At 49.7% G+C, this 16,643-nt stretch overlaps 7 protein-coding genes across 7 annotated transcripts; 2 read left to right on the top strand and 5 right to left on the bottom strand.

Moving 5' to 3' along the window:
- Positions 1–137: 137 nt before the first annotated feature.
- BC939DRAFT_390950 (putative autophagy-related protein 8) lies at positions 138–973 on the bottom strand (the record flags this gene model as incomplete). The annotated part of the gene is made up of 3 exons (XM_051551927.1): positions 138–425; positions 703–758; positions 937–973. 3 exons carry the CDS (start codon positions 971–973, stop codon positions 138–140), a joined length of 381 nt encoding a protein of 126 aa, XP_051417718.1.
- Positions 974–2,124: 1,151 nt separating this feature from the next.
- On the bottom strand, positions 2,125–5,599 carry BC939DRAFT_1497 (uncharacterized protein). The gene is made up of 7 exons (XM_051550212.1): positions 5,479–5,599; positions 5,033–5,385; positions 4,757–4,919; positions 4,481–4,654; positions 3,981–4,399; positions 3,661–3,864; positions 2,125–3,547 (listed from the first exon to the last, which is right to left on the bottom strand). The coding sequence occupies exons 1-7, from the start codon at positions 5,516–5,518 to the stop codon at positions 2,378–2,380; spliced, it is 2,523 nt and encodes an 840-aa protein (XP_051417719.1). The 5' UTR covers positions 5,519–5,599; the 3' UTR covers positions 2,125–2,377.
- A 1,155-nt stretch (positions 5,600–6,754) lies between these two features.
- On the top strand, positions 6,755–8,443 carry BC939DRAFT_497999 (uncharacterized protein; the record flags this gene model as incomplete). Its single annotated transcript, XM_051559762.1, has 3 exons — positions 6,755–7,061; positions 7,159–7,515; positions 7,632–8,443. The coding sequence occupies 3 exons, from the start codon at positions 6,755–6,757 to the stop codon at positions 8,441–8,443; spliced, it is 1,476 nt and encodes a 491-aa protein (XP_051417720.1).
- A 222-nt stretch (positions 8,444–8,665) lies between these two features.
- On the bottom strand, positions 8,666–10,244 carry BC939DRAFT_482664 (NMD3 family-domain-containing protein; the record flags this gene model as incomplete). The annotated part of the gene is made up of 2 exons (XM_051559138.1): positions 8,666–8,838; positions 8,960–10,244. 2 exons carry the CDS (start codon positions 10,242–10,244, stop codon positions 8,666–8,668), a joined length of 1,458 nt encoding a protein of 485 aa, XP_051417721.1.
- A 1,439-nt stretch (positions 10,245–11,683) lies between these two features.
- Positions 11,684–12,550, bottom strand: BC939DRAFT_498001 (uncharacterized protein; the record flags this gene model as incomplete). The annotated part of the gene is made up of 2 exons (XM_051559763.1): positions 11,684–12,397; positions 12,494–12,550. The coding sequence occupies 2 exons, from the start codon at positions 12,548–12,550 to the stop codon at positions 11,684–11,686; spliced, it is 771 nt and encodes a 256-aa protein (XP_051417722.1).
- A 68-nt stretch (positions 12,551–12,618) lies between these two features.
- BC939DRAFT_1546 (mitochondrial fission ELM1-domain-containing protein) lies at positions 12,619–15,091 on the top strand. Its single transcript, XM_051550247.1, has 6 exons — positions 12,619–13,117; positions 13,208–13,279; positions 13,381–13,515; positions 13,637–13,717; positions 13,835–14,399; positions 14,559–15,091. Exons 1-6 carry the CDS (start codon positions 12,775–12,777, stop codon positions 14,893–14,895), a joined length of 1,533 nt encoding a protein of 510 aa, XP_051417723.1. The 5' UTR covers positions 12,619–12,774; the 3' UTR covers positions 14,896–15,091.
- An 11-nt stretch (positions 15,092–15,102) lies between these two features.
- BC939DRAFT_433782 (uncharacterized protein) lies at positions 15,103–16,551 on the bottom strand. Its single transcript, XM_051553275.1, has one exon. The coding sequence runs from the start codon at positions 16,459–16,461 to the stop codon at positions 15,139–15,141; it is 1,323 nt and encodes a 440-aa protein (XP_051417724.1). The 5' UTR covers positions 16,462–16,551; the 3' UTR covers positions 15,103–15,138.
- Between the last annotated feature and the right edge of the window lie 92 nt (positions 16,552–16,643).

Consider the following 16,643-nt stretch of genomic DNA (forward strand, 5'->3'; position numbering starts at 1 on the left):
CCACTATCCCTTCCATCTCTTTCTCTTCGCTCCTTATTTTTCATTGAAAACACAATGCTCATGCAATTCACAGGTGCGCAAAAGAAAAAAAAAAAAGTGGGAAGTAGGAAGGGACAAAAGGGTCTTGGTTCTTTCATCTAATCAGACTCATATGCCTCCAATGATGAACCGAACGTGTTCTCGCCAGAGTATGTAATGTAGAGGAATCCGTCCTTGTCCTGATGTTCCTCGTAGATGGATGACATGAGTGCCGCTGTTGGGGGTAGGACCTCGTTGACAAAGATGAAGATGGCCTTCTCGGGCGAAAGCTTGATGCGCTTGCGGATAACGTAGACAAACTGGCCGACAGTCAAATCTGCGGGAACCAGGTACTTTTTCTTGTCAATTGTGGCAATATCGGACTTGTCAACCTTTTCACAAATGACCTGTAATGCACAATACATTAATATAGGGGAAGAAAAGATGGTCAGCCGCATGCACATGCAAGATATTCACCACATATGGTACAGTTGTCGTAGTCTTGGCACTCTGATATGTTGTGTGTTGAGTCGAATGTTTGGATGATTGTACGGTACACAAAACCAAAATAAAATATCCCTCGATTTTCTCATTGTGTGCCCGATGCCCGATAGTCTAAGTCGTCATATCATACAAATTATATCCCGTCGCCTTTTTAAGAGGAAAACGGACAAGGTTACTTACGGGAATGCGGTCGGGGTACTTTTGACGGATGCGCTCTGCTTCTGCCTTGCGTTTCTCTATTAGAAAGAAGATGCAAAAGGAGATAGTTGGGTGGTCAGTATTGTTGTGTGGCATGATAAACACAAGCGCAGAGCCATGTGGACGAGTGGCGCAAAGCAATAAGCTGCGCTTAATAAGCAAGAAAGAGCGGTAACAAGTGAGATAGATGGATAGGGAAAAGAAACAGATACATACCAAAGGCATGTTCTTGCTGGAATGCCGAGCGAACCATGATGTATGAAGTGTTTGTGGGGAGAAGGGCGAAAATGTATTGAGGTGGATGTGTATGTAGCTGGCTGGCTGTTGTGCTTGAAAGAGTGGCGATCAAAAAAGACGCGTCAGGGATTGAGGATTGTGGTGAATGTGGCGATGAGTGAGAGGAAGAGTGTGTGTGTGTGTGTGCGTGTGTGTGTATTGAAGAATGGGCTAAAACGACTTTGCTGGCCAAGAAGAAGAATGGAGGGAAGGATGAGAAAGAAAGAAAAGAGAGGAAGAAAGAAGGTCCTGGTTATATATTTTTGCATAGTCTCTACTCCTTATTCATCGACTTCAAGGCGTACGTTGGCTCCAAAAATCGAACCCGTGCTTCTGCTCCACCTGGCGCGTGACTGCGATACCTGATGGAACGGATTTCACCGTCGACTTTTATTCAAACATCCCGTCGACTCAATAGCATCCAGAAATATATAGACAGTCGACCAATCATAGAGCCATGCTCCTAGGCCTGACTACAACCACATATCGAAATACATCTCTCCTCAACAAGGCTCAGAACCCGGTGACCATGGACGAAGACGAGTACTCTCATCGTTATCATCATCAGGACTCGTACCAGCATCAGTAGCATCATTCTATAATCAACCTTGTCACTAATCATGGGGGCCGGGCCATTAATCCCCCCTTGTCTCCTTTTTTTGAGTCGTGTCTCGTGTATGCGTCGACTAATTTGTTGCGACAGTTCAGGATGTGACCCAAGTCGATGGTTCCCGCGGGGAAAAAAGACTGAGTAAGCACAGATCATCGTACTTTGTGCCCCCATCGATCGAAATAAAGAACCCTGCTCTTGGCTTTGTGGATCCTTGGCTTGCCTGAAATGGCAATTTTGGTTTCTATTTTAAGCTCCACCGGAAGCCAGGGTCTTCCAGCAGCAAGGTTGCCAAGAGCCGACCAGGAATCCTTCCTCCACATCGTTAGACCTGATTTCTAGTTCAGGCACAGCAAGCCGAATAAGGATCCGTCCTGTATCAGTACCTGTGCGTAATCATGGCCATCCCTGGACTCAAAATACACGTACCCGCATTCAAACTGCCCACGATGCGCCGCGATTACTGAACTTTCTAGGGAGTTACGTTTTGTCGATTCTGGTCCTTGACCATATGGTGCCTCGCTGCTGTTCCCCCATCGGCTTATCTCATCAATAGAATGGGGCGCAGGGAGGCGCAACTGCTGGTCCGTTTGTTGTAATAGGACCCGCAGTAAACGTTTATAGATTTATGCGCTTCGCAGAACAGATAGACAGATGTGGACAAGTCGCAGTATCAGGGATCCTGAAAGGCATTTTTACATACATTCGAGTATCAACGTAGAGTATATTTGAGCCTGGCATCGATGAGCCATGATAGTCCATCGTCCCCCCTCAATCCTTCGACTTTCCTGCAGCTCCACCCCAAAAGTCCTTCAGACTGCGGTTCTGCTTGTTGAGCTCCTCCACCCGTTTTTTTGTCTTGTAAGGGCCACGCTTCTTCCGTGGAGAGTCCGGGGTCACAGAGGACGCTCTCGAGGACGACCCCAAAGGCTGACTTGACTCTTCAGCCTGCTGATTCTCTTCGACCGATACCTCTTCACTTGGTGGTTTCGCATTAGCAGCTCGCTTTCCCTTGGCTGCAGCAACCTTCGTTTTCTTTGCTCTCTCAACGCTCGTTGCTATTGTGGTAGACAAAGCCGCCTCTTCTTCACCGCCCTGCATTTCAAAGTCAGGTGCAGCCTGTGAAGTCTCATCCTTATCAACGTTGGCCTCCACACCGGATTCTGTTGTTGCTGGCGCAGTAGCCACTGTCGATGATGCTAAGGAGACTACTGAAGGTTTCATTACTGAGAGAATGTTCTGGCTCGATGACGCCGTCTCAGCAGCCGCAGTAGGAGCTGGGTGCTTCCGTGGGCGTCCCCTCGGTTTCTTGGGTGGCACGGGCTCGCTTGGCGTTGGCGGCGCTGGCGCATCACTTGGCGGTTTCGATGACGAACTCGCTTGTTGTGAAGAACTCTCTGCCTGCTCGCCATCCATACTCACATCTGCAGCCACATCTACATCCACAGAATTAGTCGTGGTGGTCGTGGATAGTGTTCGTGTAAAGATGGGCGCCAATCTAGTAGATTGCCGGATTGCTCTCTTCTCCGCCGATGAAACAGATGACCCAGGCTGAGAACCGCTGACATCCTTAGCGTTCGTGTCCCCTCTAGTATGATCATCGCCTTCTTCCTGGTCCGAGCTGTCGTTTTGGTTCACCTTGGACTTGCTACGTGTATTCTTGGGCAAAGCCCTTCGAGATGCTGGCCCTCCTGTTTCCTTGGTGGTTCCCGTCTTGGGCCTACCCAGTTTAACAGGCTGACCATCTGAATTAAGTCGCCTGCCCAGTTCGTCCACCTTCCCAAGGGCCATCCGCTTCTTCAAGATATAGGGTTCTGGTGCGTACTTGATCTTGTTTCCATAGCCGCCCTCCTCCTTGCGCAACATCGTGTTGTCGATCCTGACTATCCCACCAGCAGATCCGGAAGCCAGCCATGCAGCAGAGTGATAACATCTAGACCACTGGACCTTTATAGCAGCATCACCGGCAGAAAAAAAAAGTATATAGCAGAGTGTCAGCAGAAGTCGCTCTCAACATTCTACAGTGTAAATCAAATACCATGCCGTTTTTCTACCTTTTGAATGGCCACGTTGGCGCCATAAAAGTTCAGGAATCCGTCCGTTTTGCTAAGGTACTCCTTCTCTTCGCCCTCATTATAGCGGAAAACCGAAATATTTTCCGTGTCGACTTCTTCCTCGCGCTGCTCTGCTTCGCCTAACCCATTTTGTACATCGCCGGCAACCTCCTCGAGTTGATAAATGTGATTTTGCACCATGCCCTAAATGCAGCATAGCCCAGCAGGGCGTGAGGAGAGGCGAGTGTGGCAATATATGAGAGGAGCCCACCAAGGTACGAGCTATTTGTTCATTTCAGAAACGGAGGCAGTGCACTTACATAGCCGCGCTTGACCTTGTACGCCGGGTTGGCGATCTTGACTCTACCATCCGAGACCGCAGCTGCCAAAAACGGCTGGTAGTCGGAATATGAGAAGTCCCAAATGGTGCCTTTGGCGTTGAACAGTCGGAAGCCATGCGTCTCACGGTAGAGCTGATCGATCTTTGCTCCAAAATCAACATCCACATAAATAGTAGCTTCAGCCCATGGGATACAGATCGAGGTCATAGGTACTCCCAAGATCGTTTTGATATCGATCTGCGTAAAACAGTCGTGCAGGTCTGTATATCGGACTCGACCATCGTATCCAGAAGTGACAACGACCCAAGGAACGCTCTCTGCATCACAGCTTCTGACCCAGTCTATACTTCGCACACATACATCGTGCACCTGAGGCAGGTATATCGGGTCCAGATATTCTACAAATGAACCGCATGCAGTGTTAGTCCTATATCTATTCTCACATTCACAACCCAACTGTCACCTGCGCAAATACGCACCGGAATCTTTTTCCGCCAACGTTTCTTTCGACTGGTTGAGCATAGTCTTCATATCCCAGATGGCAATAGTTCCGTTCGTCACTCCCGCCGCCAGCCTTTCGGCCGTTCCCCAACTTATAGACATAAAGCTGACATCCCCAAGGCGTATCGTCGCATACGGTTCAGGATACCTGACTTTTTTTTTGTGCAAAGATCCGAGCAGGCGTTAGAGATATAGTCCTTTCAAACAACAGCCAAGAGTGTCATGATAAAACAATGCGAACTTAAAGTACTTACTGTAAAGAGTCTCTGGCGTTGATCCCTCCGGTATCTCTGTGCCTTTGTGACCGCGGATGCTGCTGGGCTCCGGGACGCTGAATATCCGGATAGAGCCATCGCTAAATGAAGCTGCGAGTATGCCTAACCGCGTCAAATCTCCCGGTTCCATGCTCTCCGTGTCCTAGCACAGTTTTTGCAAAACAAGTCATTAATGATCACCTGTTGCATCTTTTTTTTTTTTTAAAAAAAGCAGGCTCGTGAGCAATAGTGCATGAATGCGGGTCTCATATTTACCGTCTCCATCCAACCGCCTGTCGGGCACCACTTCAGGTCAAGCACAGCACCGTAGGGATGCAAGATACACATATCTAGATATGCGCTGGGAGCGCCCCGCAGTTCTCCTTGGTCATTGGTCTTGCAATTCATACTCCAGAGCTGAATCATGTTGGGATGCGCATCCTGTTTTCCAAGTGGATAAAGCTGATCTCGCTTGATACAGTTCTCCGCTGTGTCGGGAAATCCGCCGATGGCCACATAGCTTTTGTTTCCTGCTTCATTATTCCTGTCGTAGCTTGGGAGAGGACACCAATCCATTGCCCAGACTGAGAATCCTGCGTTCAAAACATAGCAGTCGTTGACGCCCGCTTCTATTGCAGTTCATAATAAAAATTAAGGTAAAAAAGAGTTATACGATTGTCTCCAAAACTACTATCGCTCGGTCGTATTCACAGAATACGTACTCGTAGTTGTTTCGACATAATGGGATGCCATTGTCAGCATCTCAAACTCCCCGTCTCGTGCATATATTTTCGTGGTCGCCAAGACAGGCAAGTACTCGTCCAGATCAGACGGATCACTACAAGATCCCGAGAAATGTCGATTATTAATTCCACAGATATCATAGTTGTCCACCCAGATAGTCGTACCGTGGATAGATGTGCACCTACGTGAGCTCGACAAAGTCCTTGATGTTGGATCTCATCCCTAGATAGAGCGTCCTTTTCAAAACCTCCTCCTGCATGCTCATATAGCTCACATCCTCCGACGTTGGTGCCTGGTACGCAACCTTCCAGTTATGGGGTATGCGATCCGAGCTGAGTATCTCGCCCTTCTTGTGCGACTTGCTCCTCGGTAACTGCCGCTGGACCTTTTTTGGAGTCGCTGGCTTGGCCGACTTGCGCGATATTGTTGCAGGCGTGATCTTTAAATTCGAGTTAGATGGAGTCGTGGTTGAATGGTCATGGGTACTCAGAAGCTTGTCCATCTCTTCCTGGGACACCGTGATGATGTTCATCTTGCGCCTTCTATACTTGCGCTTATGCGTGTCCACTTCCTCCCCGCTGCTGGCCGCGGCATCCTCTGGTTCGTCCTCGTCCTCGTCCTCGTCCATAACCACGTCCTCATCCTCGTCGTTCTCGTTGTTGTTGGTGTTCGAGGGCTCTACGTATTCATCCGAATCATCGTCATCCTCTGGGATAGGCACATCGCCCTCATCGAAAGAGTCAAGGTCGTCATCCCCACCGTCATTGACTCCTTGCTTGTTCCTGCGTTTCCCTGCCTTGGAAATATCTGCCTTGTAAGAGACATTTTTAGTCGTGGAGCGCTTTGGTCGAGAAGACATCGTCTTGCCAGGTCGATTGAGGAAGGTGATTTCGAGAGCAATCAGTCCTGATGTTGACCGGAACTTTACTTGCTACTTGTTTTGCACGCCCGGTTTCGTTTTCTGCCCGTTTCCTGGAGTTCTGGCTGAAAGTGGAGACAACCCTGCAGTGAGTCCAAGTCCGCGTACGGATATTAGAGACTGAAAGGCTGCATTGGGCTAGTGGGCGATGACTGTTGTTTATGCACACTACAGCACAATTTTTTTTTTTAGTCTTGGTACTTGGCCTGGGGAGTTCCTTCTCTTTCCCACCCAGTTAAAAGGGTCCACCACCAACTGCCGCACTATCATCTCTCTACCAGGTCTTCCTGTCCCCACTCCTCCACCAAGCACACATCAGCCTACAACTGTTAACCATGGGAAAAGCAGGAAAAGATCGCAAGAGAAGGCGTCTCTTGGCAGAGGTCTCAGCAACGGGTGTAGGTATACAGCATTTGAAGGTCGACCAGGAAAACATGGCTGACCCAGTAGACTCAGAGAACCAAGCGCTTCAGCACTGCAAGAACTACGGCGGTGTGGTCTCAGAGGAGGACATGGCGACGACACTGCGCACGCTGCTGGCCTTGGAACAGCACACTGAGGTGTTCCGGTCAAAGGCCTGCAAGCCTCTTCGTGCTGTTGTCCATCAGCTCCAACAGACAGCCACTGCTACCACTGGCATGGGTACGATCCAATTGACAGTTTTCTGAACTACACTTGGCCACTGAAAAAGCATAGAATCCGCAGTTTCTCACATCTCTTTTGTCCTTTAAAACACTAGGACAAACACCTATCGGCCGTATTTCGGATGCTTTGGTGGATGGTCGTTGGAACGATGCCCTGGCAGCTCTAGAGGAGATGAGAGCTCGCGGGCAAGTGCCGAAATTGGGCGCTCTGCAGAGATGGGTCCGGGACTGCGACGCAGCCTCGGCCAAGAACGGCGCCTTCGGAGACCCCGTCGTTCTTCGGGTATTGGATTCGATGCTCAGAACCGTAGACCCATCTATGGTGCCCAAGAGGATTGGAGTCGATGGTAAAGAGGAGCACCCAGTCAGGACCCACCCCATGTGGCAAGCTTTCCCCAGGATGGATGATAACGTACAAAAGTATGAGGCTGCATTGGCGAAGACCCTCTTCAGTAAGTCACCTTCCGCTCCTCTCTCCCCAATTGGACCACACTTGTACTGGCATATTGTTAAATCGCAAAAGAAGCCCCATTAACGCTGTTTCTTTCTTACCTTTCCATCGCCGCAGCGGAGGAAGAGGCCGAGAGGTACAAGTCATTGTTCAGGATCGTTGCCCACCAGAAAGGCCCTCTCCGTAGGACGCCGAATCTGCACGACTTTACGCTCTATCTCTCCAACCCCGGCACCATCCGACTCTGCCACCAGGACGATCTTTCCTTGCAGCCTCCAGTTGAGCGCATCGACATGCCTCATGTCCCTGGGGCATTTTTGCTCAAGGATGTACTCACGCGCAAGGAGTGCCTCCAGATGATTTCGGCCGCTGAGGCCATTGGATTTACGCCGGATGTGCCTATCGTTGGGACTGCAGCCGAGTCCATCTCGATCCTGGCACATAACTTTTTCTGGATGGCAGACGACCAGCTGCTCGGACATATCTTTGATCGGTGCAAGGCGCATTTCCCAGAGACGAGAGGCGATGGACACAATGCAGTCGGTATCAATTCGAGATGGAGGGTCTATCGCTATGTACCTGGAGCCATTTATCGCATCCACGTTGATGGACAGTGGCCCGGAAGTGGGTTGGATCCAAAGACTGGAGAATATCTCTATGATGCTTACGGCGGAACGAGATGGTCCCGACTGACGTTCCTGGTTTACCTGAACGATGAATTCGAGGGCGGCGGAACCACATTCTTCACGCCCTCAGCCGATGTCGGGTTCATGGATGCTCGGGCTGTTTCCCCAAGGGCAGGCAGCGTACTATGCTTCCCTCATGGCGAGGCGGCAGGAAGTTTGCTTCATGAGGGATCTCCAGTTTTGAAAGGCGCCAAGTATATCATTCGCGCGGACGTCTTGTACGAAGTCCCAGTTCGATCATAAGCGGTCGAAAATAAAGACAGTATTGGACATTTTTGATGCGCATTGTGTTTGGATGATGAGAAATGATACGCATATTTTGTAAAATGATGCTATGCTAGTCTACAGAAATAATAATGATGCGAAAACCGTCTTCTCGTCCCAGCTGCACACGGCGATGAGAAGCCCTTTGTGAATCTTTGATATATGTAACAACGCTCCGCCAGCAGCGAACAGTGTGCGAAATTAGTCCATCATCATATCCTCGTCGTCCTCGCCCACGTATTCGTCGTCAGGTCCATCATCCAGCTTGAGACTGTCGAGCAGCTCGTCTAGTTGAATCTCGGGGAAGTCCTCCTCCTCAAAGTCAGACTCATCCTCGGTCATAGCATGATCGGTGCTCTTCTTGACCTTGTCAGCTATAGCACAGAAGAAAAACAAAAGTCAGAATAAAAGTGTTAGAGTTGGAATTGACGTTCCCAGTTTTTCCATATTATCCAATAGATGGGCAATCTTCTTATGATGCCTCCTATGACTTACATTTGTAAAGGTTGACGGTAGCACGAAGCTCAGGATCCTCCTCCAGATCACGCAAGAACATCTCATAGTCTTGCTCGAGACGTTCCTGGTCCTGCTTGCGAGGGGTCATTTCTTCTTCCTCCTTTCGCAGCTGCTGGAGCTCCCAGTTGCGACCCTTGTTGCGCTTGCGATGATTTGGATAGGCCTTCTTGATCAAAATGACATCGGGCAATGAACCACGGTGAAGGGCATCAAAGGCGTCGTTGTTGAAATTCGAGGATCCAATGTCGTAACCCATGACAGAATCGCCGGGATTTAAAATACCTCCCAAATGAGACCGGGCGAAGAACGTTGTGTCGTTGCGTCCAACGTCCTGTGCACGCGCGACCTGGATGTCTGCCAAGACGTATTTGCCACGGACGGGTCCGCAAGGCTCGACATCCAGAACATAGTACTCGACCATCTGTTTGACCGATGCTAATGCCATGAAGGGTGTGCGCCAGTAGGTCTGTGTTGAGATCTCGGCAACGTTGAGGGTGTTGACATCCATGATGTGGACAGAGTTTCCGATCCTATAGCAGATGACCAGGGGGCTGATGTTACCCATGGCCTTGGCGATCTTGGGAGGTAAGCAAACCAGATCATCTTTGCAGATGGGAACCAGCTCAACTGAGTAACTGAACTTGTAATTCGAGGTTCCAGAGTGGATATCCGTAGAGATCAGCTGCTCTGAGGCCTTGCTCTTCAGAGGCGTGATCGCAGTTAGGAATTCGAGCATCTTGAGCGCATGGGATCGGGAGCCATAATAGAAGTCAATTCCGTCCTTGCACTCCTTAATGTTGATAGTATCCTTGTGTGCGCTGTGCTTGATGATCAACTGCTCCAGGTACAGGAATGTGCGCTTGTGATCAACCTTCTGGCGAACCTGAACCATAGCTTTCCAGGTGTTCTGGGCCATGACCTTAGCGCAGTCGTCGCATTGCTGATGCGAGACCACGAACTCGACCTCGAAAATCTGCTGAAGAATCGTCGACGTGAAGACCTCCTTTTGAATTGTCAGCTTGAGTTTGATGCGTTTCGAGTGGGGCTCTGTCCAGATGAATCCTGCGTCGACCAGTCGGACCTTGTTCAGGCCCTTCAGCTTCTTTAGACACAGGGCAAGGAGTTCCCTGGATTCTAATTGACAGGAGACCCAAAGCATAGGTGGCTGAAGGTAGCGCTCGCAGTTGCGGCAGAAGCAGATGGTGGCGTGCTTGGGGATGCCCTCGGTGATATCGACCTGGTTGCGGATACAGTTGATACACATGCTGGTCGGGTTTGGAGGGATTGTTGTTCCACATGAGCAGCAAAGACTATGAAAGATATCATGAGTAGAGCGATAGATAGGTTATGAGCAAGTGTATCGACGCATGGTTCTTCTGTTGAGATGTATCCAGCCATGTTCATCGACCATGGTGCTGGGTTCCAGCACACTAGGTTGCCGCAGTCAAATATGAATACTTACATTTGCTGCTGCGTAAGTTCGGGTTTGTACTCCATTGTGATGGTTGATATGTGGGGGTAGGAGGAGGGTATGAGCGAGGATTGAAGGAGGATAGGATGAAAAAGAGGGATAGATAAAGGGATGGAGAGAGTAACAGGACAAGGAGGCAAGGGGAAAAGCAGGGCCTGACAATGACAAACAAGGAAGTGAGTGTCGATAGAAAGCTGACAAAGACCTTCGACTTTTTTTTTTTTTTTTCTTTTTTATGAGTAAGTGTAAACACAGGACTGTCCAGGTCACATGAAAGCCATGCCTGAACTTTCTTCGCACGGCTTTGCCACCAATATGTATGTCAGATCCCTTGCGCGCCATGGTCAGTGTCTGCCCATCCGGCCTAAAATTGCCTGCGTCCTGCAATAGCATGTAGAATTTGCTGCTGTGCACGACCGAGGCCCTTCACTAGCCAACGGAGTTTCTAAGATGTCTGGCGTTGTACTGCCAGAAGATAGACACTATTCAGCACTCTCAGACGAAACAGCCAGGATCCGCAGCTGTACCTCCTAATGGTGCTCGAGGAAGTACCCTGACGGCGCTCGATTAGCGCCCATGACACCGGCCTTGTAGAGGGACTTTGATTATTGCTACCGTGGTTTGTCCTTGCGTAGTCACGGCCACCGAGATGATGCAGACATCTTGATCCTTTAACGGTAGTCTACTGCATCGATTCCTATGTTTCTGTCTACCGCTCCTGCATTTTTACACTTACAATGCGTCTATGGACATTGTCTGACTCTAGGAACTGTATCTGTGGGCGTGTCAACACCCTAAACCTCTTTAACTATCCTTCCGATGTCCAGTCAGCGCAAAGTTCTTGAGCACATTTTCATAGCATTCCCGCTTTTGGAGCCTCTTTACATCCGTCTACACAAGTTCGACTTTGCGCTCGAGAGTGGACTCTATCTGTTTGGCATCCATAGGATCAAGTTTACAGCGCCTTGAGATCCTGTAGATCAGCATTGCAAACAAGGGGCGATATCGCGTAGATGTGTCACCTGCTGCCGACTCTTTTTTGCAGAGGGATATGAGCACCTTTTGCCCAGTTGAGTTAATGGCGCAAGAGTCCATACACGGGAGCTAGCGATACTGGGAATCTGCAGCCGTAATAGCAGCCCCGGTCCTGTACATTTTAGAGAAGATGAGGGGGAAAAAGGCGTACTTTGATACTGATGGTATTATTAGTGGTAGTCTATGTGAGTATTCATCTAATAAAAACTAACAACAGCAACAACCACATCCTTGATGAACCGCTGGAGCTCCTCCAATGAGTAAGGATTGCCGACCGAGGGCAGGTGCACAAACAAGCACGTTCTCTCGTCCTCACCCTCCTCGCCCGCAGCGACCCTCCGATGTCTCTCTGCCATGCTCAGATAAAAGGTGTAGTCGCAAAGGTAGTTTCCGGCATCTAAGCTCTGCTTACAGATCCAGCCCTTTTCCGTCTTCAGGTACTCAGCCAAGGCTGCCGAGTCAACGGTGGTAGTCAGCAAATCAGGGTCCGCAGCCCAAGTTTCCTTCTTGACCGGGGGCTCCTTTGCGGACTCAGGCGACCACTTTGCATTGTCCGGGTGGCTGTATCCGATACGGTGGCCATTTGTTTCAATGACAGTGTAGCCATCCAGGCCAACACCAACGTGGATGTAATAGGTCTTCAGGTAGTCCTCCTCCTCGTGCTCCTCGGTTACGTCCTCGCCACTTGCAAGAGAGGGGACTCTTCGACTGTGTTGGATGTGCAAGGCAGAGACTAGGTCGGGGACTTTGCGGTACTCGACAGGCAGCTCCTGGGAGACGACGTAGGCCTTGGTGGCATTGTGATGTTTGGAGTTCTGTTTGGCAGCGGCGATGGTGGGGAGGTCGAGGGTGGTGTTGTTCAACGGCTGGACAGACAACCAGGACGGGTTTGTCAAATGTCTTCCAAAGGGCTGTCGAGCGGAGGAAGGATAAAGTCAGGGTTAAGAAGCTGATGCAAAACAAGATAGGTGGCATTCGGGAGGAATGAGGAAGGCACAACGGGTTACCTCGAAGCCAGTAAGGACGACCTTGACCTTGTCGCTCTGTTTCTTGATGGGTGCCATGGATGCGAGTGGTAGGAGGGATGTGAAGAAAGTGGAGGTAAAGAAGACGAAGGAGGTGAGAGAGATAGTTCGTGAGAAACTGAATTTTTTTTTAAGTGGCTCGATTCAGGGCGCAGGCGAGAGGCGAGAGCATCTCTGCTTCTTTTGGAAACGATCGGATCGCTCATCCGGATCGCACGACTACAGCGTCTTTGCTCAGGACTTAACCTCAGGATCACGAAGACATGGAGTCCATCCGCTGCATTACAGGAGCTGCAGCTCGACATGCACATCACCATCGCTGCAGCCATTATGGCATCAGGCACTGGGCTTTGTTCTTGACATCCATCCCCAAAGCACACCAGCAACGCGCAGCCGACCAACCCCGGAGGTTGTACGCTACCAAGAATACCACACACGAAAGAGCCACCCGCAAACTCAACCTCGCTCCAAGAGTGGCCTATCAACCCACCAGCGCTACGACCTGGATTATATCCGATGGATTGGTGAGCGCGGACAAGGAGGCTATTGCGCTGGCTAAGGGATTGTCACTTCCTTGGACCGTAAAGCGAGTTCAATGGCGTCAAGGTACGACCGGCAGGAGGGAAAAAAATAAAAATTAAAGATGGGCAAGCACACTTAGAAGCTGACATCAATTCTCACTATGGTCACGCCCAGGGCTTCAATGGCTTCCGATACCGTTCAAAAAACTGATCATGGATTATCATCATGTCATGAACCGGAGACAGAGTAAGTCGCGAGAAGTTGTCTAGCATCATGTGCTCTCTTTCAGCATCGAGGAATTATCACCGCCTGCCACTAATCTCTTGATTGCGATCGCGATATATTAGCGGATAAATTGCCGTGGTTCCTAACGGGCGATCCATTGGCCGCTCCTTACCCCAGCTTCGTGCTCGGCTCCGGCACGAATGCGGTACCTGGATTGCTCCAAGTCTCTCGAATGAGCGGAAAAGCATCCTACTCAGGTATGTTACCGATTTTCGTTGCAGTGCTGGAATACCGTCTTTCGAATAATTCCGAGATTCTTTCTTTTTTACTTTGTACCAGGGCACACTGTTCTAACGCTGCTCTATTTTCGTCCATTAGCCCATATTCACTTCCCTGCGCTACCCTTTATCCATTTCGATCAAGTATTTCTTCAGAGGCATGAAGTTGTCGTCCAGCTCGGTATGGGATCATGCGACCATGCGGATCCGAAAAAAATAATAATAATGTGACAATGGACTTGAGAAATATGGACTGACAAAAAGACCTTTCAAAAACACTCAACCAATCCTCATGTAGCTGCATTAGGCTTAATGAAAGACCAAAAAAACTACTTCAGGATCAATTCCACCCTCAACACTATCACGCCCAAATCTCTCGTGCTCGCAAGGACCAAGGCACTAGATCAAGGCCTCATTCCCAAATCCTACTTTTCTGATCGAAATTCCTCATCAATTGTCGCTGTCCTGATCGGAGGCCCCAACGAGGATTGTTCACATAACACAGATAGGATGGTTAATCGACTCGCTCGGCTTATTGACGTACAGGGTTGTAGAGTCTTGATCTCGTTCTCTCAAAGAACGGCCGCGAATACGAAGCAGGCCATCGCTCAGTTGCGAGAGCGAGTCCAGGATGACGAGAAGATCTTTGTATACGATCCGATGGCTCCCCATGGTACTGGTACGACTTCTGGCGGCAATGAAGGAAACAGGGGTGCAGTGTCCTGGACTGGCGTACCAGGACCAATTGGAGCAGCGGGCTTTTTGGAGCGTGTGAATCCTTACGAAGCCATGCTGGCTCTTGCGGACAAAATCGTCGTCACTGCAGATTCGGTTGCTATGACAAACGAGGCGTTGGCGACAGGGTAAGTTTTCTCTTTCTCTCATTCGAAAACTTCAATGTTCTAATGGCAGTGTTAAAAAAGAAAAAAACTCCTCCCGGAATTAACTATCTTGGTCCCAATTGTGGTTGCTTACATGCCTTTTTTTTTTTTTTTTTTTTATCTCCGCTTCTACAACAATAGAAAACCAGTGTATGTCCTCGGCGGCGAACTCGCACGCGGCAAGCTCAAGGTTTTCCACCGTTACCTCGCTGACAGCCATGCCACGCGCGCGTTTCGGCCTGGTCGGATACCGATCATGCCGCTGACCTCGAACAGCAAAAACGGTAACGGTACTAGTTATGGAAACGATACAGCCGATCCTCTGAGCTACCCAGGAGACCATCCTGCGTGGAACACTTCCTTGGCCGGACAGGGCCCGGATGAGATCAAAAAACTTGCAGAGCGTCTTCGGATCATGAGAGAGAGCCGGATTACGGGCAGGAGGGTACCGGAGCATATTGCTGAAGCGACGTGTTAGGACATGCCATGGAAATAAAATCCCCCCAGTATCTTGTTGGGCAAGCGATTACAATGAACGGCATTAGATTCTGGCCATTTATTATGGATAAAAGAGAGCGGGGAGGGTGGATACATATCATACACGTTAGAAATGGATGCGAAAGAAAATATGAAATAGAATAGAATAGAATAGAATTAATAAAATGAAAAATGCAAATGAATGATATGTAAAAGGAAAAAAAAGTACAAGGTAAATAGGGCTCTACAGGCGCATTGGGATGTCCTCAAGCGCGAATCGTTTGTCAATCATAAACTCCTTCTTGATCACCCTGAGCGACTTTTCGTTCAAGGTCCTCAAGATCCTGTCGTCGCGGCGATAGTAGTGATGGCCACGATCTAATCGATGATGATGTGCGTGTCGGTGCGGAGATCGTTGTGAAGCTGTTGTAGAATTTGCCATTGCTGTTGTTGTTGTTGTTGTTGTTGTTGTTGTCGGTGGTGGTGGTATGGTCGTTGTTGGAGTGATCGTTGGTAGCGGCTCGATAGCCATGAGGATGGACTCTTCATCTTGTGAGGGAGGGATATACTGTGTGCCTTGGGGAACGAGAGACAGCGAAATCGGCGCCAAGATCGAAGATGGTCGACGGTTATGGTGGTGATGCCCTCCGAATCGCATAAAGATGGTAGCTTCGGCTTCATCGTCCGCATCACCATAGTCTTCTTCATCGCCCTCTTGCTTGATGGGTACAAGGTCCATGTCTCCGTCAGCTGTCTGCATCTCTTGGTCGCCTTGACTCTCGAGGTCCAAGCCCACGTCCTCGTCCTCGTCGTCAGTCTCACCATACAGTCGCTGGTATTCACTTTCGATTTCTTTGTCGGTACGGTGCAAACCCATCATCTGTCGAATCCTAGACCATTGGCCCCGGAGTCTGAATCGGGTCGCCGCCAAGAACAAGGCCTCACGTTCAGCGGTCGTCCATGCCGTAGAGGTAACGGCCGCGATGCCTGGATCGGCACGGAGGGCCGCTCGAAGATATTCATCGTCCTCATCCTCCTGCTTAATGTGTTGTTGTATCGGTGTGAAATCCAGCTCCGGCTCCCTTTCGGACACACGCATTGGGATATCAGAGGCGACCTCCTTGCCCTTGACTGAAGTTATCGAATCTGGAGAGGAAGGTGCTGACTGGCTGGGCGTGTTAGTTTTCGAGGTTGGTGGAGAGGGATAAGAAAAGACGCAAACGATAGGCGCCACCATGGATGGGATAAACGAAGGAAGTGCAGCGTTCAGGACTTGAGAGGCGGCAATCGAATAATTGTGGTGTGTTGATGCTGCCAAGAACTCGGAAGCACCAGCCTTCGAAATCGATACCGCGCCAATGCTAGAGCCTTCATTGTTCTCGACGGCCTGACTTTGTGCCGCATGTTTCATGGACGACTCTCCTCCAGATGAAGATGACGATGAAGGTGACGATGAAGGTCCTGACCCACTTTCGGCTGAAGAGGAAGAAGACACCAAGGCAATCGTCCCAAATTCATTTGACAGCTGTTGCGAAACACCCGAGTCCTGCCTCTGGTGAAGCCTCATCAAGGCCAACTGCTGTTGATAGCTGAGTTCCTCCAGGTCATCGATATCATCTAGGTCCTCATCCTCATCGTCCTCGTCCTCGTCGTCTTCATCAAACTCGTCCAGTCCAGCACGCCCTCTCAAAGTCGTTAATGAATTCGTTGTCCTTCCTGCCACTGTATCTGCCACAGCAGAGATGGCGG

Source organism: Gamsiella multidivaricata (genome assembly GCF_025024155.1).
Source record: "Gamsiella multidivaricata strain RSA 2152 chromosome Unknown BC939scaffold_1, whole genome shotgun sequence".
NCBI lineage: Eukaryota > Fungi > Mortierellomycota > Mortierellomycetes > Mortierellales > Mortierellaceae > Gamsiella > Gamsiella multidivaricata.

Bases quoted from the DNA above. Each gene is read 5' to 3' on its own strand.
- BC939DRAFT_1497 (XM_051550212.1), bottom strand. From the start codon at position 5,518: ATGCTGACAATGGCATCCCATTATGTCGAAACAACTACGA. The intron at 4,400-4,480 runs GTGCGTATTTGC...GTTCATTTGTAG, and splicing joins GTTGGCGGAAAAAGATTCCG to AATATCTGGACCCGATATAC. The intron at 3,548-3,660 runs GTAGAAAAACGG...ATAAAGGTCCAG, and splicing joins CCAACGTGGCCATTCAAAAG to TGGTCTAGATGTTATCACTC.
- BC939DRAFT_433782 (XM_051553275.1), bottom strand. From the start codon at position 16,461: ATGAGGCTTCACCAGAGGCAGGACTCGGGTGTTTCGCAACAGCTGTCA.
- BC939DRAFT_1546 (XM_051550247.1), top strand. From the start codon at position 12,775: ATGGAGTCCATCCGCTGCATTACAGGAGCTGCAGCTCGACATGCACAT. The intron at 13,516-13,636 runs GTATGTTACCGA...TTCGTCCATTAG, and splicing joins CGGAAAAGCATCCTACTCAG to CCCATATTCACTTCCCTGCG. The intron at 14,400-14,558 runs GTAAGTTTTCTC...CTACAACAATAG, and splicing joins AACGAGGCGTTGGCGACAGG to AAAACCAGTGTATGTCCTCG.